Raw genomic sequence first — 22,614 nt, 5'->3', positions numbered from 1 at the left:
TTTTTAACTTCCTTGCTTAGCCATGGGTGCTTTTTCCCCCTCTTACCATCTTTCTTCCTCTTTGGAATATATTTTACTTGGGAGGAATTGAATATCTCCTTAAATATCTGCCACTGTTTATCAACTATTCTACCTTGTAGTCTTCCTGCCCAGTCCACTGGGGCCAAATCTGCCCTCATGCCTATGCAGTTACCTTTGCTTAACTCCAGAACATTAGTGTGGGACTCAAGTTTCTCGCTCTCAAACTGAACTTGAAATTCTAGCATGCCATGATTACTCTTCCCTAGAGAATCCTTTACTATGAGATCATTAATTAATCCCATCTCATTACACAAAATCAAATCCAGAATAGCCTGCTCCCTGGTTGGTTCCACAACATATTGCTCCAAGAAACAATCTCTAATACGCTCTATGAACTCTCCCTCGAGGCTATCCTTGCCAATTTGATTAGTCCAGTCTATACGAATATTAAAATCACCCGTGATTATTGCTGTGCCTTTCTTACATGCTCCCAGTATTTCCTGGTTTATACTGTGCCCTACTGCTGAACTACTGTTTGGGGACTGAAAGATTACTCCCACCAGGGACTTCTTTCCCTTGCTATTTCTTATTTCTACCCAGACTGACTCTACGTCTTGCTCCCCAGTGCCTATATCATTCCTCACTATGGCACTGATCTCTTCCTTTACTAACAAAGCTACATCACCTCCTTTTCCTTCCTGCCTATCCTTCCAAAACAGAGTACCCTTGGATTTTCAACTCCCAAACCTGTTCTCCCTGTAACCACGTCTCAGTAATTGCCACCAAATCATACCTATTTATCTCTCTTTGCGCTGTTAATTCATTAGTTTTATTCCAAATGGTATGCGCATTCAGATACAAAGCCTTTAAGTTTGCCATATTGTCAATTTTCCCTACTCTTATCTGATTCTTTGGCGCAATATGGCATTCACACACTCTGTCCCTTCCTTTCACTTTTTGGTAACAATCAGCCTCATCACTAACCTGCACTCTTACCCTCTCCTTAAACTTTGATTTTTTATATTTCCATGCAACTGAACCCTCCCCCCAAATATTTAGTTTAAAGCTCTATCTACTACCCTAGATATGCGAATCGCCAGAACATTGGAGCCCATCCGAACAGAATAGCTCCCTCTTTCCCCAGCACTGATGCCAATGTCCCATGAATTCAAACCCATTTCTCCCACATCAATCTTTGAGCCACGCTTTTACCTCTTTTTAATCTTATTGACCCTGTGCCAATTAACTCATAGCTCAGGCAGTAATCCGGAGATTATCATCTTTTTGGTTCTGCTTTTTCATTTAGCCCCTAGCTGCTCGTATTCTCTCAGCAGAACCTCTTTCCTCGTTCTACCTATATCGTTGGTACCTATGTGGACCACGACAACTGGATCTTTCCCTTCCCACACCAAGTTCCTCTGCAGCCCAGATGATAACCCTGGCACCAAGTAGGCAACACAGCCTTCGGGACTCTCAATCCTGGCTGCAGAGAACAGTGTCTAACTATACTGTCCCCGATTACAACTACATTTCTCTTTTCTCCCCCCACGTGAATGGCTCCCTGTACCAGGGTGCTATGGTCAGTTTGCTCATCCTCCCTACAGTCCCCACTCTCGTCCAGACAGGGAGCAAGAGTCTCAAACCTGTTAGATAAGAGCAAGGGCTGAGGCTCCTGCAGTGCTACTTCTTGGATCCCTCTACCTGCCTCACTCATAGTCACACCCTTCTGGCCCTGACCACTGGCCGAATTTAAAGTAGTTAATCTAAGGGGTGTGACTGTCTCCTGAAACACAGCGTCCAGGTAACTCTCCCCCTCTCTGATGTGTCGCAGTATCCAAAGCTCAGACTCCAGCTCATCAACTCTGAGCTGGAGTTCCTCAAGCAACCAACATTTGCTATAGACGTGGTCACTAGGAACCACAATGGGGTCCACCAGCTCCCACACCATGCAGCTACAATACATCATCTGGCCCTTCATCTCTATTTTATTCAATTAGTTTTTCAATTTGTTTTTAAATTTCCTACTGGTCTTTAATTTATCAATCTGTAAACTATTTCTCCTATTTACCTTTAATCTGAAAGCAAGTTAGAATAGAGATTCATAATACACTTTTTTAAATCAACTGGAACTTGTTCTCTCTGCTGAGTTAAAACTGAAGTGTTAGGCCTCCGATCCTGGGCCCCAGTAGTCACCTTTAATCTGAAATCAACTTAGAATAGGTAGTTCAAACTAGCAGTTAATTACCAACCAATTAACACAGTTTTCCTGTGATATTACTCTTTGTGAATATTACAAGAATCCTCTTTTTGCTCCCCGAGTATATTTTAAATTAAAAAAACACTCCCATTTTCTTTTGGACATTCTGTAACTATTTACACCTCATCTGAACCCATCTATTATTTCCATGCCTGTGCCTTTATCACCACCTTTTGCCAGTTAATCATTCTGGCCCTCCATAATTCTGTTCATTCCCCCAGCCCATCATTTTCCCAAGCTCTGCATTAAGTTTAAAACTACATCTGGGACACTTTCCCATTCTGGTGAAAGGTCATTGGCCTGAAACGTTAACTTTGTTTCTTAATCTACAGATGGTGCTTGACCTGTTGAGTATTTCTAGCATTTTCTGTTTTCATTCCAAGAATTCTTCTTCCGAAAACACACAAAATAAACCTTGGTGACGTCTGCCAGTTGCAGTGAGTAGATTGCAGTGAGTAGAAGGTAGATATCCAGGATTACCTTTGGAAGCTGCTTCTCTTGAGGCCACTCTGTCCTCCTCATGTCCCTCCACTATCTTCTTGTACGAGTTGACCATAAGGGTGAGTGAATCATTGGCTTGTAGAATCTCCACTAAAAAGTTGGAAAAGGAATCAGCATTACTGAGATATCCTTACAACTCCATGATAGAAGAGTGGGAAGCAAAAGATTTCCCTGCCAGAAACAGCAGAAATTTAAATTTACATAATCCTTTCTTGGTGACACAGCTGATGAAAAGATTTTTTAAATTTTTTTATTCATCCATGGGATGTGGGTGTCGCTGGCAAACCCAGCATTTTTATTGCCCATCCTTAATTGGCGGTGAGCTGGCTACTTGAACCGCTGCAGTCCATGTGATGTAAGTACACCCACAGTGCCGTTAGGGAAGGAGCTCCAGGATTTTGACCCTGCAGTGAAGGAATGGCGATATACTTCCATGTCAGGATGGTGAGTGGCTTGGGGGGGCATGTGTCTACTGCCCTTGTCCTTCTAGATAGTAGCGGTCGTGGGGCTTGGAAGGTGCTGTCTAAGAAGCCTTGGTGAGCTCCTGCAGTGCATCTTGTAGATAGTACACATTGCTGCTACTGTGCTTCAGTGGTGGAGAGAGTGAATGTGGAAGGGGTGCCAATCATGCAGGCTGCTCTGTCCAGGATGGTGTCAAGCTTCTTGAGTGTTGTTGGAGCTGCACTCATTCGGGCAAGTGGAGAGTATTCCATCACACTCCTGACATGCACCTTGTAGATGATGGACAGACTTTGGGGAATCAGGAGGTGAGTTATTTGCTGCAGGATTCCTAGCCACTGACCTGCTCTTGAATTACATAGATAAAAAAAAAAGCTGCAGAGACAGGCTACACTAATTCTGAGGAAGCAGAGCAGGTTTACCAGAATCATTCCAGGGATGAGGGATTTTAGTTACAAGGTTAGATTGGAAAAGCTGGGGTTGTTCACCTTGGAGCAAAGGAGATTGAGGGGAGATTTGATAGAGGTATACAAGATTATGTCAGGTTTGGATAAGGTGAGCAAGGAAACTGTTCCCAACAGCTGATAGTACAAGGATTAGGGGACACAGAATTAAGCTTTTTGGGCAAGAGGTGCAGAGTGGATGTGAGGAAGAATTGTTTTTATATGCAGCAAGTAGTAGTGACCTGGGAGGTGGTGGAATTGGAAATAGAAGTGGAAAAGTCAGTGATTTCAAAAGGAAATTGTATGAGCACATGAAGGAAATAAATCTGCAGGCTACGGGAAGCGAGTTTTGGGGGGTCGGGGGGTGAACTGACTGGATTGCTGCACAGAGAGCCAGCATAGATTCAATGGGCTAAGTAGCCTCCTTCTCTGCTGTAATAAATGGCTGGAAACAGATCAGTGAACCTTGTCACCGCTTCCCCACCCACCACCACCCCCTCCACCCTGCCCGCAATTTGCCCATGCCACAGTCACCGTCCCCCAAACATACCCAAAGCTTCATCATTATCTATGGTGTCACTCGCGAGTCGAAATAGTGTCGGCCGCAGCTTCTCGCAGCTCTGATACAAGCCCTGTACACAAAGAGCAGGGAACACAGTCAGACTGGAAAAATAGCAGAAACTAACAGATACCCAAGAGCAAGTTACAAATTGGAATCTAGTCAAGAGGTTTGTGTGGTTTGTTTAAAATTGTCACCTTCAGTACTTCTATCTGGTCTTCGGGCAAGCCTTCTGTCTGGTACAGGCTCAGCATCTCGCTCAGCAGCTTTGTATTGTTGTGCACTTCCTCGATGGTGTGAATCCTTTTGTTGATTTTCTCAGATTTCTCCTGGTCCTGTGAACAAATTCAGTTTGATAATTTACTGGGCAACAAATACCTTCAATTACATTCACTTTTTTCTTTCATAAAACCTTCAGCTGTACTCTAAGAGTAGGAGGATGATGCGTGACACAAATTTTCATGAGCGAGACTAAACAGGGAGTGTAGGCTGGCTGTTTTCCTGTGACCACCTTCAGAGGATACACACTTTCCTGGCTGGATTTCATGCCTGGACAAAAAGACTGATAGCTACTGTAGCCTTTGCAGTGCTCCCCTGCCAGGTGCATCAAATATGCACACCATAAATCAACCCTGGGCTCCTGCAGCAAGCTTTGTACCCCAGTTAACACAACATTTATCCACTTAACCAAAACCCATTACCTGTATATCTTAACAGCTGAAGGAAATCCCTGTTATAAATATCCAGTCAAATTGTTGTGTTATTCTGACTCATTTGAATGAAAGACCTGCCCCCAGGTCCTTCACCCTGCCTCATCACTGCTGGATCAAGTGGGTCACAAGATACACATTGTAGGATTTAGCATGACAGTGGGGATGCACTGCTGGTTTAAGGGCTCAAACAGAATATATTGCACGTTAGGGGGTCAATGAGGATACACACCACTGGTTTAAGGGATCATTGGTTCAATTAGCTGCAATTGTGTTTTACCGAAGTTGGAAGGAGGGGATAGTTTGCCAGCCATTGTGAAGAACTCACCTCTTTGATGACATTCTTAATCAGTCTGTTGGCAGCTTGCAAGTCCTCTGGGTTGTTGCTTTTGATAAGTCTTGCAAGAAGCTGTGGTGACAGAATTTTACAGAAAGGATTTGGTTTTTTTGAGCTCATTTATCACCCAACCCTTTAAATATCACATTTACATTCCACATTTACAGTAAGATATAATTTTTTGTTGCAGAATTTCTTACATGTTAAAAAAAGCCATAGTCCATTGATTTGTCCAAAATTTACTGACTCGCCACCACTCTAATGGTGGGCATTGGGTAGAAAGAAGAAAATAAAGACTTTACCTCTCATCTTTCCCCTTTCATAATCTCAAAGTGAATAAAAAAGTGAGAATCAGTAGTGAAAACCAAGATGCAGAGATGCCATCAAGGATGACCAGGTCAAGGTAATGGAGAAGGGAAGAGATTAGGGAGTTGATGTGAAGAGTGGTAATGATAAAGGTCAGGAGAGAGGTGCAATCGAAGGAGTGGAGTTGGGGAAGTTGAGGAAGGTCAGGAGAGAGGTGCAGTCAGAGGAGAGGAGCTGGGGAGTTGAGGAACAGCATGTTGACATCACAGAGAATGAGAAAGCTGGTCAAACACCTGACTAGGGTGACAGAGCTTCACAAGTGTGTGCTGTAGGAGTGTCTTTTTTTAACCTTTGATTTCTCATCGTCATCAAAAAGTGAGCTCTTCATTCTCGGAGAAGGCGGTGGCAAAGGCTTCTTATCCAGTAACTTAGGGTCTTTCTTTATGACACCTAATGAATGGGAAGACAAAAAACATAAGGAAGGAAAACCAAATGTTCATAGTAGAATAATAGTAAGAGTATCATATTACTATGCACACCCAGCTATCCACCATCGGAGAAATTGCATGCAGTGCAGAAAAGATGATATTTAACAAGCACACCTTTCTCAAATTGTTCTGTTCTTTTTAGAGAAGATTATACGTGGGTTGTGGAAGGAGATTCAATAGAAAGTATATTAAGAGAGTATAGTATGTAGAGAGTATAATAAGGGAGGCTGTACATGGGGTGTAGAACGGGATTCAATGGTTAGATAGAGTTCATGAGAGGGGGGATTGTACATGTGTGTGAGAGGAATCAGCTGCCTTTTTGAGAAGATGTTAAACCGAACTGTCTGCCCTCTTAGATGGACGTAAAAGATTCCACAGCATGATTTCGAAGAAGAGCTGGGGAAGCTTCCCTGGTGTCCTGGCCAACACTTATTTGTTAACCATCACCATTAAAAAAAAAATCTGATCATCATCACGTTGCTGTTTGTGGATCTTGCTGTGTGCAAATCAGCTATCATGCTTAGACATTACAACAGTCACTACACTTCAAAAGTTCATTAGCTGCAAAGTACTTTGGGACATCCTGAAGTTGTGAACAGCATTATAGAAATGCAAGTTTTTTTTTGTTCTCACTGTGTGCTGAGTCAGTCGCGTATTACATACCTTGCTTCTTCAGCATCTGATAGGCATCTCTGATTTTTATTTCACTCGGTAGCCATAGTGTCCAACTGTACAACATTTCTATTATCTTATTCTTCACTTGTTCTGAAGACCATAAGCCCAGGTACTGCAGGGAGGAAAATGCAGATTAAAAAAGGTCTAACTGCCATGAATGGCAGTCCTGAATACCTTCATTCTCCTAACGCTGTCATCTTATATTGTCCTTCAACTGAAACACACTCACATGGCTCGCTCGGGGAGCTTGTAATGTGTTGGAGCAGAGTTGAGGAATCCAGTGATGCAAAGATGTTTAATTTCATGATTCATGTACTTTAGGAAGATGACTTTTAGGTTAGGGATTGAAGCATTAAAAGTAAGATAAATGAAAAAAAAAACTGGAATAAAAGCAAAATACTGCGGACACCGGAAAGCTGAAATGAAAACACAAAGTGCTGAAAAGACTCGGCAAGTCTGGCAGCATCTGTGGAGAGAGAAACAGAGTTAACTTTCTGAGTTGAATATGGTTTTTACAGAACTGAATATGATGGGTATTCAAAACGAGGGAGGGGTCTGGAAGTTAAAAAAGGGAAGGTCTGGGTTAGGGTAGAGGGCAGGAAAAATTAAATGATTACTATGTCGTGGAACAGAAGTGTCATGAAGCTAGTAGTGTATATATTTTGGAAAATATTTTTCTCTTAAAACAGAGGTTTAGTCTGCGGATGTGTCTTAATTGGATTAAAGACGGCTAGCCTGGGTGCTTTGATGGGTACTAGTTTTGATATGGAAGAGAGCACACATTTGCATTATTTGAATAGAGCATTCAAGAAGTGGGGTGAAAACTTGACGCCTATGTAGCAGATACCAAGCCATATGCTTATATTATTAATAAAATTGGTATGATGAAAGAGGTTTCATTGTTAAAAGGTGAAGTTCAAAGAGACTGGTGAGACAATGAGAATTTGAATTCAATCAGTGGTGCTAGGAATAACTTCAGTAGTTTTTGAGTATGCAGAGCACAGGCAATTTAAGATCAAAAGGCAGCTGAAAGCCTCCAACTGGCTTCACAGTGAAAGAACCTTATTTTGAATTCATAAAGTGAAAATGCTTTGCCTGGTGTTTTGGTTAGGTCTATGGGTTGCTGTTGCCTTAATGGAGATTAGTTTGGGAATTTGTTAAAAGTTATGATTGTAGTAACCTGTAGGCATGTGTATATATATTTTAACCTGTGTAAATTAATAAAATGTTTCATTTAGTTTAATATAAAACCGTGAGAACTTGTGGTCTGATTCCTGAGTTTAGAGTCGCATCTCAAACAAAACACTTAAAATTATTAGTAATGACAGTTGTTTAAAGTTTCCCTCTGGGATTTTTTAAGTAACTCTGCTTTACCAACTGCATCGGTCATAACAGAAGGCACAGGGAATGATAATGGTTGTAGTAAAGCAGTAAAGAGTTTCTAAAGTAAATGTAAATCCCAGAATAATGAACAGCTTTGTCTGGAAGCAAAATCATGAAAAACAAGATTCAAACTGGCACTTGACAAAATAAAAACAGAATCAACTGGGGGACACAGAGTTCATAGTCTGAAATTGTTGTACTCAATGTTGAGTCCAGAAGGCTGTAAAGTGCTTAATTGGAAGATGAGGTGCTGTTCCCCATGCTTACGTTGAGCTTCACCGGAAGGCTACAGGGAGCTAAAGACAGAAATGTGAGCGTGAGAACAAGATGGTGAATTACAATGGCATGCAACCAGAAGGTGAAGGTCATGCTTCTGGAGGGAGTGGAGGTGTTCCACAAAGCAGTCACTCAATCTGCTTTTGGTCTCCTCAGTGTAGCAGAGACCGCATTATGAACGACGAATACAGTATACTAAGTTGAAAGTGAACTGAAAGAAGTACAAATAACTCGCTGCTTTACCTGAAAGGACTGTTTGGGGCCTTAAACAGCGATTGCATGGGAAGGTGCTCTGGGAATGGGACGAGGTGTTGGAGGTAATTGAGGAGTGGGCTAGGGTATCACTGAGGGGACGGCCTCTTTGGAATTCTGACAGGGGAGGGAAGGGATAGGTGTGTTTGGTGATGGCATCATGCTGGAAGTGGAGAAAACGGCAGAGGATGATCCTTTGAATGCGGAGGCTGATGGGTGGAAAGTGAGGACAAGGGGAATCCTATCAATAATTACCAGTCAAAGGTTGGTTTACTTAAAGAGGTTAGTCAGAGGTGTGAAACAATAAATTATAGATGGTCCTCTCTCTTTGCTTTGTTATGGAGCCAAAGAATTTGGTAATATTGCAGTTGGTCCAATTAAAGGTATAAATTATTCATGTAATTCCCCAAATCAAAGACAGATTGAAAATCAAATGGTAAACAATGGAAATTCTTAAAATATCCCTATATTTTACAGATCAAAGGGACAGGTTTGGAAATTATGGATGAATGGTTTGAATCTGGGAGATCCCAGGGGTGCTTTGTTGCCATGGGGACAGGTTGTCGGGAAGGTACCCTTTTGTGTTGGGTTTCTCAATGTGTTATTCTTACAGACACAGGCAGAGAGACAGAAAACTGCCAGGAGTCAGCTTGAGAAGGCAGTGGTATGTCTGCCAGCAGCCTAAAAAGGAAGCATAGATGGCATTAGGAACCAAGGGTGTTCCTGAGTTGGAGTTACTAAGCAGAAAATGTAAATGGGGCCCATGCTCAAAATGAAAAGTCCAAATTCACAAGGAATTAAAATTGTCAGATCTGCCAGGTAAAACTAGTGAAAGATCAGCAGGGGAACTCTCAAAGACTTCCAGAGCGCTGGCGCTCCAAGTGCCAGACATGGAAACCAAGGAGTAAATATGAGTTCCCAAGAGTTGTGGTACACCTTTGTTTGATCCCAGAAGCGGAAGATCCTCAAGATTCCGGCAAGTATAGGGGAACTCTTGGGTGGAGTTAAAAAAACACAACAGGAGGTGGTTGTTTAAGATTTTTGGGTTTAAAGAATAAGGGTTCATGAAATATAGTGTCATGAAATACAGTGTCAAATTAGTACTACTTTGTTTAATTCCTGTACGGTATAAGTTTTTGTTTAAATTGTGAAACCTTGTGGCATAGTTTCTTTCAGTTAAAAACTGGGAATTCAAATTTCTTTTTTTTTTTAAAAAGTTAATGGTCTTCCTCATGATCATAACAGCAGGAATGGGAAAGTGTTGACCCCAGGCTAGCAGAGAAGGTTATGTCATCTGATAAAGTATTCTCCACTTTTTGTGCCACTTCTTGAGGAAAATCCTTTCAACAAGGAATGCATTTGGCAAATTCTGAAGTGGTTGAGGTGTACGGATCAGACCCCATCTTGTGTACCGTATCCAGTTCTGGGCACCATACCCAGGAAGAATATGTTGGATTTGGAGGGGTTCAGCACAGATTTAACAGAATGATACTGGACCAAAAGGGATAACTTACACAGATTAGGCTTGCATTTTGACACAGCAGTTAGTAAAGACTGTTATATAAAATCCCAGAGGGAAACTTTAAATAACTGTCATAACCTATATTTTCAATTGGTATGTTTGAGATGCAGCCCCAAATTCAAGAATAAGACTACCAGTTCTCAAGAGGTTTTTATATCAAACTAAATGAGACCTTTATTAATTTACAACAAATTAAATATATATACGTGGCTACAAATTACTATCAAAACTTGTAACGAATTCCCAAATTAATCTCCATCATGGCAACAATAACCTTATTTAGGACTTAACGAGACACCAGGCAAAGCATTTTCAACTTACGAATTCAAAATGTGGTTCCTTTCAATTTGGTTCCTTTGCAGACAGTTGTAAGCTTACTGCTGCTTTGATGCACATGCCTTTCTGACTTCCACACACAAAACCCTCTCAGGTCATACCCAGCCTCTCTATTTGAATGCAAATTCTCATTTTATCACCAGGCCCTTTGAACTCCACCTCATAACAATAAAACCCCTTTCATAGTACCAATTTTATTAGTAATATAAACATCTTCCTTGGTGTCTCCTAGCTAGGTGCAAGGTTTCACCCCCAGTCTTTGAATGCTCTATTCAACAAAATGCAAATGGACCTCTACCTAAGGTGGCTCCAAGAGTTGTGAAAGTCAAGGTTATCATGGACTTCCCAGTGCCTACAACAAAACCAGAAGTTTTGAGATTTCTGGGCATGAGTGGGTTTTACTGGAAATTTGTGCCAAATTTTAGCCGTGTGGTTGCTCCACTGACTGAACTGTTAAAAAAAGAAATAGAAGTTTCAATAGACACTGGAATGTCAGAAGTCATCTGATAGTTTGAAAACTGGATTAACTACGACACCAGTTTTGGAAGTACGCAATAGTGCCAAGCAATTCAAGTTGGCCACTGATGCAAGCAATATAGGCATTGGGGCTATACTGTTACAAGATGACGACACTGGAATTGAAAAACGGATAGGGTATTTTTCACAGAAGCTGAATATACAACAGAGAAAATATTCAACAGTCGAAAAAGAGACTTTGAGTTTGGTGTTAGCATTGCAACATTTTGAAATTTATGTTGCAAACAATTCATCAGAAACAATGGTTTATACAGACCACAATCCTTTAAAGTTTCTGGACAAATTTAGAGACAAAAGTGCAAGACTTTGCAGATGGAGTCTATTATAACAACCATTTAACCTACAGATTATGCATGTTGCTGGAAGAGAAAATCTGTTCACAGATGCATTATCAAGAGTTTGAAGCATAAAGGAAAACTGGACATTTTTAAAACCCTGGATACTGAACTGGAGTGATTTCTGTTGATACCAAGGACTTGTGTATATATAGTTATGTCAATGCATGCATCTGGTAAGGTAATAGTGTAATAAATATAGGAGATAGTGTGAGATGGGTTATTTTAAAAAATGAAGCTGTCTTTTAGAATTATGACGGTTCATTTTTCAATAAGAAGAGGGATGTCATGAAGCTATTAATGTATATAATGTTATTGGAATTTTTTTTCTTTAAATAGAGTATAGACTGTGGGTTCATCTGTGTGTGTTTTAATTGGATTAAAGCCAGCTAGTCTGGGTGCTTTGATGTATAGTTGTTTTGAGATGTAAACAGAGGTAGAGGTACATTTGCATTTTGTTGAACAGAGCATTCAAGAAGGGGGGTGAAATCTTGCACCTAGCTAGGAGACACCAATCAATGTTTAAATTACTAATAAAATTGGTATTATGAAAGGGGTTCTATTGTTAGAAGAGGTGGAGTTCAAAGGGCTTGGTGATACAATGAGAATTTACATTCAAAGAAAAGTGCTGGGTATAGCATAAGGGAGTTTTGTGTGTGCAAGGCAGAGGCATGTAACATCAAAGCCTGTGCGCCTACAGCTGTCTGCAAAGGAACCAAATTGAAAGGAACCACATTTTGAATTTGTAAGGTGAAAATGTTTAGCCTGGTGTCTGCTTAAATTCTATGGGTTGTTGTTGCTTTAGAAGAGATAAATTTGGGAATATGTTAAAAGTTATGATAGGAATTTATAGCCATGTGTATATGTTTAATTTGTTGTAAATTAATAAAGGTCTCATTTAGTATGATATAAAAACCTCTCGAAAACTGGTGGTCTTATTCCTGAATTTAGAGCTGCATTTCAAACATACCAATTGAAAATATAGGTAATGACAGTTGTTTAAAGTTTCCCTCTGGGATTTTAAATAACAGCCTTTACCAACTGCTATGTCATAACATTTGATCCATTTAAGTATAGAAGATTAAGGGGTGATCTAATCAAGATATCTAAGATGATTAAAGAATTCAATACAGTAAATAAAGACCAATATTTCTCTACTGGAGTGGGGGTGGTAGGATTCAAGACAAGAGGCGGTACAATCTTAAAACTGGAGCTATGCTGTTCAGGAGTGATGTCAGAAAGCAATTCTTACAAAAGATAGTGGAAATCACAGACAAACTAGGAAAATTGCATAAGAAAGCACTTATTAGCACTATGCTCAAAGTTACAATATTAATCTGGAAAGCAGTCTACAGTACCTTTGGAGATAAAACTTTAATAAGATCATTTAAAAATCTATATTTCCCAGCTTCATTCTGAAAACGTTTGCCACAATTATTCATACAGGTCTCCAACACCTGTGGAAAGAAAAGACTACATCATCAAATTCCACATCAAACCAAAATCATCAGCTACAGTCAACTCCACACACACAAACATCAAACCAAAACCATCAGACACAACATATGATGAGAGGTCAATCTGGGGAGAGAGTGAGAACCGTTTGTGAGCAAGAAGGCCATGGAACAAATTCCCTAAGGTGGAGTGGTGGTGGGGGAGGGCAGGTTACTGGGAGCATTTGGTATTGATTTATTAAATTTAGATACATCTTTTTCAGAAAATAATATATTTGCATTCAATGTCTGTGTAATTTGAGACACAATGTGTGGTGAGTGTCACATCATTTGGAAGGAACAAGTAACTTTGAACCTATGATTCTCAAAGCTCTCCACCCCTGTGGTTTTCTCACCGCTTGCCTGGGTCTGTTGTGAACTAATTAAAAGAGATTGATTGCTCTAATTTTTGAACCCATTAATTGTTGTATCACATGTCTTACCAGGATGGTAAATGATGAAATAGATAGACCTCAAACTTCTGTATCTACCATTTCCTATGTTCCTATAACATAATTTTGCATTGAGAGAAGAGCAATAGATGTAGAGGGAATTTTTGTCTGTCTCTGTCCTGTGCTATATCTCCCTGGAGTGTTTAGTGAGACATGCGGAGGGCACTTTATTGTATACCTAAACCTGTGGTGTACATGTCCTGGGAGTGTTTGATAGAATAGTACCGAAGAAGTTTTAATCTATATCTGAACCTTGATGTACTTGACCTGATGGGATTCGTATTCAAGTTATCGTGCTGCTGATAATTAAACAGTTCTGTGTAAAGTTATGTGTCCACTACAATCAGTGAATAATCTCACCGTTAGTGCGTACAGCGCCTCCCTTTCTTGTGGCGATTGGATTTTGTGACCCAAAAGACGAGTTGCAATCTGTGGGCTGAAGATACAGGAATTTACATTTCAATTGTCACGTCTTTCATGTTTTCTCCTTTTGCATTTAATACCTTTCTGTACAGTGTCTTTATGAAGAAGGCAATCCAACATCAGGACCCCTCTCAAACTGTCATCCTGTTACATGTACCCTGATGCTCATATCATAGAATGATATTGCAGAGAAGGAGGCCCAATGTGCCTGTTCCAGCTTTCAATTAGTCCCATTCTTTCCACGGAAAGCTATAAACTTTTCAGTGATCTTGGAATAGGATGATAATGATCTAAACTGCCTCACAGAACAAGTATAGTCTCTCCTTACACTGATGTCACTTTAAAAACCAGTCTCCCCTTACCCTTCCAGCTCCAGATTGACCTGATCGCAGAATCCTTTGATGTATTCCCATTTCTCTTCAGTGTTTAGAGGATTGGTAGCTTTATCTTTAAAAGAAATACAAACATTAGAACAAACAGTGCGTGCTGCTGAAGGCTCCATACCTGATGTGTCAACTCTTCTTAACCTCCGCTAATATTGACTGGCTGTCATAGTTTCGAATCTAATCAAGAGGTTTGAGTGGTTTATACCATAGATCGCAAATGGAAGAGGACCCCATTTTTGGGTGCCAAAAATCATGCCTTTACATCTACTTGGCATATAATTCGACCCCCTTTTCAGCTATGAAATGCTATGCTCACATTAGTAGTCAGCCTCAATTTTTCACCCCAGAAATGCATGTTTTAGTTACCTTATACTGTAGGTCGGCACATTGGATCAAGCAGGAATTACAGCTGTGTTGTGAAGATACGCGGGAGTTTAAAACACCCCAACACAGACCAGACCATGTATAGCAAATGACAAACAGAAATGGGTCCTCCAGCAAAAAGAATGAAGTACGAAGCTAGTTTGAATCATAAGTCGTAACATTTGCTAACTCAAATACCATACTGCAGCGAGGGAATTTGGTGCTAGTGAAAAACTGGTGCGAGAATGGGAGAGAGGAATCCATCCAAAAGAAAATGCTCAAGACCAAATGCACCATCAGAACAGGGACCAGCCACTGGCTTGATCATGAGAGGCATGTAACAGAATGGGCCAACAAAAGTCTTCGGAGTAGTTGCATCATCATCAGAAATGCAATTCGTGTATAAACATGCCTAAGTGGGCCCAATCAAACCCTTAGTCCAGCCAAGATTTCAGACCAACAGCTAGTTTGTGTAGCCACCTTATGGAATAAAACAATCTAGTGTTGCAACAGAAGACCAAGAGCAAGAGACCTTGATGTGAAAATTCCAGCAGGTCATCATCAGCAAAAACACAAGTACCCATTAAGTCACATCAGCAACATGAATGAAGCGCCCATGAATTTTAATATGTCCAGCAGCCAAAAAGTGGAATGGAAAGGTTTGAAAACAGTGAAAACGATAGGACCTGAGAAGACAGGATTCACAGTGGTACAAGCCTACATGGCTGACGGAATGAAATTAAAGCCGTGGTAATTTTCAAGCGTAAAATCATGCCAAACATCGAGGTCCCTGAAGGAGTCTGAAGGAATTTTTGTGCATGTCCATGCCAATGGTTGGTTGGATGGATAAGGATGGAGTGAAATCATCAATCGATAATGCGTTGGCCTGGAGGATTGTGCAAAAATTGCAGCTCATTAGTGTGGAACATGTTTAGATCCACATAACTTTGGATGAGTGCCTCAACAAGCCATTTGAGGATCATGTTTGCGCCAAATGGAATAGGGGGATGATTGACAAAGAAAAAACTTTCACAAAGAGTGGAAATGTGTCTGCTACCCCACTTGATGTTTTGTGAGGTTTAATTACCAAATCGTGGGATCCTATTAATGCACAAAGTGTCATCAGATCGTTCAAAAAAATAAGTGGACTTTCCAACTCAGTGGATGGAGAGGATCTTTGTTGTGAACAGATGATTCTGAAAGCGAAAGTGCCAAATCTGATCCAGAGTGGGATCCTTATGATGAAGCCATAGCCAAAGTGACTCAGAACAAATTCAATTAACTCTTTGCATTGGATACCAACGACAATGAACTTAATAGTTTTAAAACACTTTGATTGTGGTTAAAGGTATCTTTGCACAATTAATTCATTCAATAAATCATGCCACGTTAACGTAATCTGAATTACAGTTTTTTTTCACACTTCAAAATGGTGACCACCCACACCAGCAGTTCACATTTTACAGTCAGTGTATAAGTCGACCCCTGTTCTTAGAAGGATTTTTGGAGGCTTCAAAGATTGACTTGTACACCACGATCTAAGGTAGAGATATCCAGGAATAAGGAACAGGCTGGGAATCTAATCAAGAGGTTGAGGGTGAGGTAGGGGCATTTAACATTAACATTCTCTCTAAGCTGCACAGGTGCTGCAACTGCGCAGTGTTTTGGTACATTCTGCACAGAACAACAAACAAGCTGCATACAAAGAAAAATGAGAGGAAACATTGATTTATATATAGAATAGAGGATACCTGGAACTAAGTTATAGGCTGGAATCTAATCAAGAGTTCAGGGGGTGTGGGCCATTTAGATATAGGATAACGTTGAGTTACAGATAGAATACCTGTTTATATATAGAATAACAGATACTCAGGAGTGAGTTACATATTAACACAGCAAGATGGGAAGATTGTGGGAACAATGCTGACATATATAAATGTCACTTTGACCTCTGGCTCGGGACGTTGGAACTACCCATGGCAGTCTTGGTATTCCATTTGACCATAAGACATATGAGCAGAAATTAGGCCAATCGACCCATCGTGTCTGCTCCGCCATTCAATCATGGCTGATAAGATTCTCAACCCCATTCTCCCCGTAACCTTTGATCCCCTTACCAATGAAGAATCTATCTATCTCGGTCTTAAATACGACCAATGACCTGGCCTCCACAGCCTTCTGTGGCAATGAATTCCATAGATTTACCACTCTCTGGCTAAAGAAGTTTCTCCTCATCTCTGTTCTAAAAGGTCTTCCCTTTATTCTGAGGCTGTGCCCTCGGGTCCTAGTCTCTCCTACTAATGGAAACATCTTCCCCATGTCCACTCTATCCAGGCCTTTCAGTATTCTCTAAGTTTCAATCAGATCCCCCCCTCATCCTTCTAAACTCCATCGAGTATAGACCCAGAGTCCTCAAACGTTCCTCATATGTTAAGCCTTTCATTCCTGGGATCATTCTCGTGAACCTCCTCTGGACCCTCTCCAGGGCCAGCACATCCTTTCTGAGATACGGGGCCCAAAATTGCTCACAATATTCTAAATGTGGTCTGACCAAAGCCTTATAAAGCCTCAGCAGCACATCCCTGCTTTTATATTCTAGTCTTCTCAAAATAAGTGCCAACATTGCATTTGCCTTCCTAACATTCCAAACCCGAGCTCAGGTGGTCCACAGCGCTCCATCGCAATGAGAGGACTAACGAAACCTAGATCATTAATAGGACCTGGAGAGGGGGGAGAATTGGGATTCTTCCCACTGGCTCCAGTCTTTCCCCATAAATAGGGAGCTCATGGCTGGGCCATTGGGAAACCTCCAAGTTCTCCATTCTATGCATTTTTTGTTGCTTAAAAGGCCTGGCATTCATACAGCCTTTTCATGACCTCAGAATGTGCCAAAGAGTCTTTACAGCTACTTGTGAAGTGCAGTCAATGTTGTAATGTAGGAAACCTGGCAACTAATTTGTGCACAGCAAACTTCAAAAGAATTAGATAACAACCAGCTATGTTTTAGTGATGTTGGTTGAGGACTATTGTCTAAGACCCTGCTCTTCTGAATATTGCTGTGGGAACTTTTATGTCCATTTGAGATGGCAGAAAGGGCCTCAGTTCAACGTCTCACCTAAAAGTCACCTCCAACACTACTGCATTCCCTCAGTACTGAACTGGAGTGTCAACCTGGATACAGTATTCATGCTCAGGTGCCTGGATTTGAAGTCGAAACCATGACCTTCTGACACAGAGACGAGAGTGCCACAGCTGACATCTACGTACTGGGGACTTGAACTATTCCCCCAACTCCATTCACAGCCCGTATGTGACTCATTCAGACAGGCAGATGTCTCATGTTACTTTTGACAAGAAGTTTGTTTGGGGTGATGGGTGGGTGGGGGCAGGGGGAAATATCCTCCACTGGAGAACTGTCAGGAATAAAGTATGCAAAAGAATGAAGCAACAAATGTCATCCACCCAACACTTTTTCCTGCAATGTATATTCCTGGTGCCAGTTTCACTTTGGCTCCATGACAAGGTAGCACTAAATGTGGCACACTGTTCCAAAAGTGGAACTTTTCTCTGCTGAAAAGATGATTCAGTTAGATCTTCAATGGTTGATTTATAAACTTGGATAGAATCTGTACTTGAAGTCTTTAAAAGTTCTGTAATGATTTGATATTTAACTACAATAGGAAAACACAATTTATTCTGTACTATATACATGTGAAGTACATTTACTTGGATTGTATTTAAGGTGTTTTCTACTGAAATTAATCCAAAAAAATAAAACAATGTTGCCGTAACCAACAGTATAACCCAGTACTTGGAGATAACCTACACAATCCTAGTACGTAACATATTTTTAAAAAATTATCCAAACAAAGATCTCTCCAAAAGATAACGCTTGCTGAAGTCAGTGAGGTGCTGTGTCCGGGAGAAACTACTTTATCACAGACAGATGGTCCTGTGCTTGTCTTGTGACTCCACCCATGATTTCCTGATCAGCCAATTTCTGTAACCACACTCTGTGTTACTGCAATTCTCAGTTCACTCCCTTTATCAGAAAGGCACAGTAGTAACATTTTAAAATAAGACCTTTCCACTGCGCCTCCCACCCCACCAAATCGAAAAGAGCAGACGATCACTCAAAAATAAATTCTCCAAGATAATTTGAGAGTGAAACTCTTGGGCCAGTGATCATGTCACACTCTGTAGGCACAAAGATTTGCACAATTCAGGGCTATGACAAGTTAACGTACAGGCTGACAGGGCACCAGCTGGATATGCCTCCAGCCCCCCGGACCACACATAGCAGGAAAGCTGCATGGTGGAACTACTGGATCAGTTTAAGGGCAATATGTCGTGATGATTTATTTAACTATTAAGACAATGTAAACATGCTCGAGGTCATTTTCTTCCTGAATTTTATTAAGTGTTGCTGGAGGCCTTATAGGAAATGTTTATCTAAAAGCAGGGAGTGAGGTTTGCTGTATTTCACCATTCCGTCAATGCCCAGTTCATATCTGGGTACCCTGTCTGACTTTTTTTAGGGTTGGCCACAACTCAGTGGGTTGTACTCTCACCTCTGGATTAGGAAGGTGATGGGGCCAAGCTCCACTTCAGAGACTGGAGCCCATAATCCAGGATGACATGGTAGTACAGTACTGAGGAAATGCTGCACTGCTGGAGGTGCCATCTTTCATATGAGAAGTTAAACTGAGGCCCTGTCTGTCCTCTCCAATGGATGCAAGGGCTACTCCCCATGTCGTGATCAAAATTTATAATTCCACCAATATCACCGAAACAGATAATGAACATGTTTGTTTGTGAGAGCTTCCTGTGCAAGCCTTTTTTCCTATATAGTCCCCCAGGGAACTTCAGCCAACAGTGGGGAGCCAGGCAGTTGGTCAGTGGGTCACACACTCTTCCTCCTCCTCCTCTATTCACGGGCTCGGAGCCGGGCTCGCCTCCTCCTGTCCAGTTGCTTTTTCTCTGAAATTAACTCAAAGCTCCTGATCCACAGCCTCAGTCGCTCTCTCCGCCTGAACTCAACTCGGGGGCGGGGGCGGGGGCGGGGGCGGGGGGCCCGCACCCCCCCCCCCCCCCCCAACCCCCGGGACGAGGTCCCGCGCACACACCCCCCCCCCCCCCCCCCAACCCCCGGGACGAGGTCCCGCGCACACACCCCCCCCCCCCCCCCCCCCACTCCCCCGAACCCCCGGGACGGGGCCCCCCGCACTCACTCAGCCACGACTCCAGAGTATCTCCCTCCTCCGCCGCCATCTCTCCGGCTCCTCCCCGAGCGGCCTCGCGAGAACAAACACCGGCTCTTTTAAAGTGACAGCCCAGATCCGGCCCCAACCCCTGGGAGGTGATAGACCAGGGGAACGGGGATATGGGGATATGAGAGTTTGGGGATATGAGGGTTCAGGGATATGGGCAATGGGGGGATATGGGGAACGGAGATATGGGCAATGGGAATAAGAGGATTCAGAGATAAAGGAGTTCGGGGATGCGAGGGTACATGTATAAAGGGGTTCAGGGATAAGGGGAACAGGGATAAAGTGGTTCAGAAATGTGGGGGTACAGGGACATTGAGGTTTAGGGAATTGGAGGAAATGGGCATATGAGAGAACAGGGATATGGGCAATGGGAATATATGGGGTACAGGGATAAAGGGGTTCAGGGTTATGGGAATAGGGATAAAGAGGTTCAGAAATACGGGGATACAGGGTTTCAGGGGTATAGAGCCAATGGGCATATGAGAGAGCAGGAATATGGGGATATGAGGAGTACAGGGATATGGGAAAAAAGGATATGGGCAATGGGGACATGAGGGTTCTGGGGTATGGGGAACTGGGGTATAGGCAATGGGGATATGAGGGTTCAAGGATATGGGCAATGGGGATATGAGGGTTCAAGGATAAAGGAGTTCGGGGATGCAAGGGTATAGGTATAAAGGGGTTCAAGGATATGGGGAACAAGGATAAAGTGGTTCAGAAATGTGGGGGTACAGGGGATAAAGAGGTTCAGGATATGGGGAAATGGGGATGTGAGGGTTCAGATATATGGAGCAATGGGGATATGAAGGAACAGGGACATGGATAATGGGGATAAAAGGGGTACAGGGAGAAAGGAGTTTAGGGATGTGAAGATGGATGTTATTTTAATACTTTTGGGAATTTGTGGTATCTGTAAATAAGGCTGTGTGTGTATTTGTGTGTGTCCATGATTAATTAAACTGGGCGGATGGTTAGTAAAGACAGCTTGTCTATAGGAACTAAGAAATGAAAGGTAAAGATGCTAGGTGCATGCATTTGCATTTTGAAGCTATGGTGAAGTTGGAATTACAAGTAAATAAATTGGGTTTTTAAATTTGCATTTGGTGATAGGTAAGGATTTGACTTTTCAGCTGTTAAATTTCAAAGGAAGTTTAAGGGACTTTTACAACTTACCTAGGTTTCATAAGTAAACAAGGGAAAGTTATTGAATTTTCTTTGACCAGAAAGTGGAGAAAATTGGAAGACACATGAGCCATTCGGCCCCTCGAGTCTGCTCTGCAATTCAATAAGATCATGGCTGATCTGATCGTAACCTCAAATCTGCATCCCGCCTACCCCCGATAACCTATCACCCCCTTGCTTACCAAGAATCTATCCACTTCTGCCTTAAAATATTCAAGGACTCTGCTTCCATCACCTTTTCAGGAAGAGAGTTCCAAAGACTTACAATCCTCAGAGAAAAAATTTTACCTCATCTCCGTTTTAAATGGGCGACCCACTATTTTTAAACAGTGACCCCTAATTCCAGATTCTCCCACAAGGGGAAACATCCTCTCCACATCCACCCTGTCAAGACCCCTCAAGATCTTAAAGGTTTCAATCAAGTCGCCTCTTACCCTTCTAAACTCCAGCAGATACAAGCCTAGCCTGTCCAACCTTTCCTCATAAGACAACCCACCTATTCCAGGTATTAGTCTAGTACACCTTCTCTGAACTGCTTCCTATACATTTTACATCCTTCCTTAAATAAGGAAACTGATACTGTACTCAGTACTCCAAATGTGTTTTCACTAATGCTCTGTACAACTGAAGCATAACCTCTCTACTTGTGTATTCAATTCCCCTCGCAATAAATAACATTCTATTATCTTTCCTAATTACTTGCTGTATCTGCAAACTAGCCTTTTGCACTTCATGCGCTGAGACACCCAGATCCCTCTGCATTTCAGAGCTCTGCAATCTCTCACCATTTAGATAATATGCTTCTCTTTTATTCTTCAAAATGGACAATTTCACATTTTCCCACATTATACTCCATTTTGCCTACTCTCTTAACCTATCCATATCTTTTTGTAGCCTCCTTATGTCTTCACAAATTACTTTCCTACCTATCTTTGTGTCATCAGCAAATTTGGCAGCCATCCCATCATCCAAATCATTTATATAAATTGTAAACAGTTGAGGTCCCAGCACTGATCCCTGTAGCATACCACTCATTACATCTTGCCAACCTGACAAAGACCCATTTAAAACTACTCTCTGCTTCCTGTTATCCAGCCAATCTTCTATCCGTGCCAATATGTTACCCCCATACCATGAGTTTTTACTTTACACAATAAGCTCTGATGTGGCACTTTATCAAATGCTTTCTGGAAATCTAAGTACAGTACATTTACCTGTATACCTTTAACCACAGTACATGCTACTTCCTCAAAGAACTCCAATAAGTTGGTTAAACATGGTTTCCTTTTCACAAAACCATGTTTACTCTGCCTGATTACCTTGAACTTATCTACATGCCCTGCTATAACTTCTTTAATAATAGCTTCTAACATTTTCCCTATGACAGATGTTAAGCTAACTGGCCTTTAGTTTCTCGCTTTCTGTCTCCCTCCCTTTTTGAATAGGGGAATTATATTTGCTATCTTCCAGCCTAATGGGACCTTCCCCGAATCTATGGAGTTTTGGAAAATTAATACCAATGCATCAACTATTGAACTAGCCACTTCTTTTAAAAACCTTAGGACGAAGCCTATCAGGACCCGAGCACTCGTCAGCCTACAGCTCCAACAATTTACTCAGTACCATTTTTCAGGTGATTGTAATTTTT

At 41.6% G+C, this 22,614-nt stretch overlaps 1 protein-coding gene across 7 annotated transcripts in view; it reads right to left on the bottom strand.

The window, feature by feature from the left end:
- LOC121288002 (ADP-ribosylation factor-binding protein GGA1-like) overlaps positions 1-20,069 on the bottom strand; it is a 33,909-nt gene extending 13,840 nt beyond the window's left edge. For 4 of the 7 annotated variants that reach the window (XR_005945290.1, XR_005945291.1, XM_041206207.1 and 1 more), the window contains exons 1-10: positions 19,746-20,069; positions 14,128-14,212; positions 13,703-13,778; positions 12,756-12,854; positions 6,745-6,868; positions 5,943-6,043; positions 5,279-5,359; positions 4,438-4,575; positions 4,232-4,313; positions 2,759-2,869 (exon numbers count right to left, since the gene is read on the bottom strand). Coding sequence is in view for 4 of the 7 variants with exons in the window: in XM_041206207.1 (XP_041062141.1) it covers positions 2,759-2,869; positions 4,232-4,313; positions 4,438-4,575; positions 5,279-5,359; positions 5,943-6,043; positions 6,745-6,868; positions 12,756-12,854; positions 13,703-13,778; positions 14,128-14,212; positions 19,746-19,785 (937 nt within the window). In the remaining 3 variants the exon portion in view is untranslated. The remainder of the gene's footprint in view (positions 1-2,758; positions 2,870-4,231; positions 4,314-4,437; positions 4,576-5,278; positions 5,360-5,942; positions 6,044-6,744; positions 6,869-12,755; positions 12,855-13,702; positions 13,779-14,127; positions 14,213-19,745) is intronic. The other 3 variants (XR_005945289.1, XM_041206206.1, XM_041206210.1) reach the window with 2 other exon arrangements.
- Positions 20,070-22,614: the final 2,545 nt, after the last annotated feature.

This window comes from Carcharodon carcharias, chromosome 15 (genome assembly GCF_017639515.1).
Source record: "Carcharodon carcharias isolate sCarCar2 chromosome 15, sCarCar2.pri, whole genome shotgun sequence".
In the NCBI taxonomy this organism is placed as follows: Eukaryota; Metazoa; Chordata; class Chondrichthyes; order Lamniformes; family Lamnidae; genus Carcharodon; species Carcharodon carcharias.
Note: the sequence above shows the minus strand (reverse complement) of the source record. Positions and strands in the feature narration are given on the sequence as shown.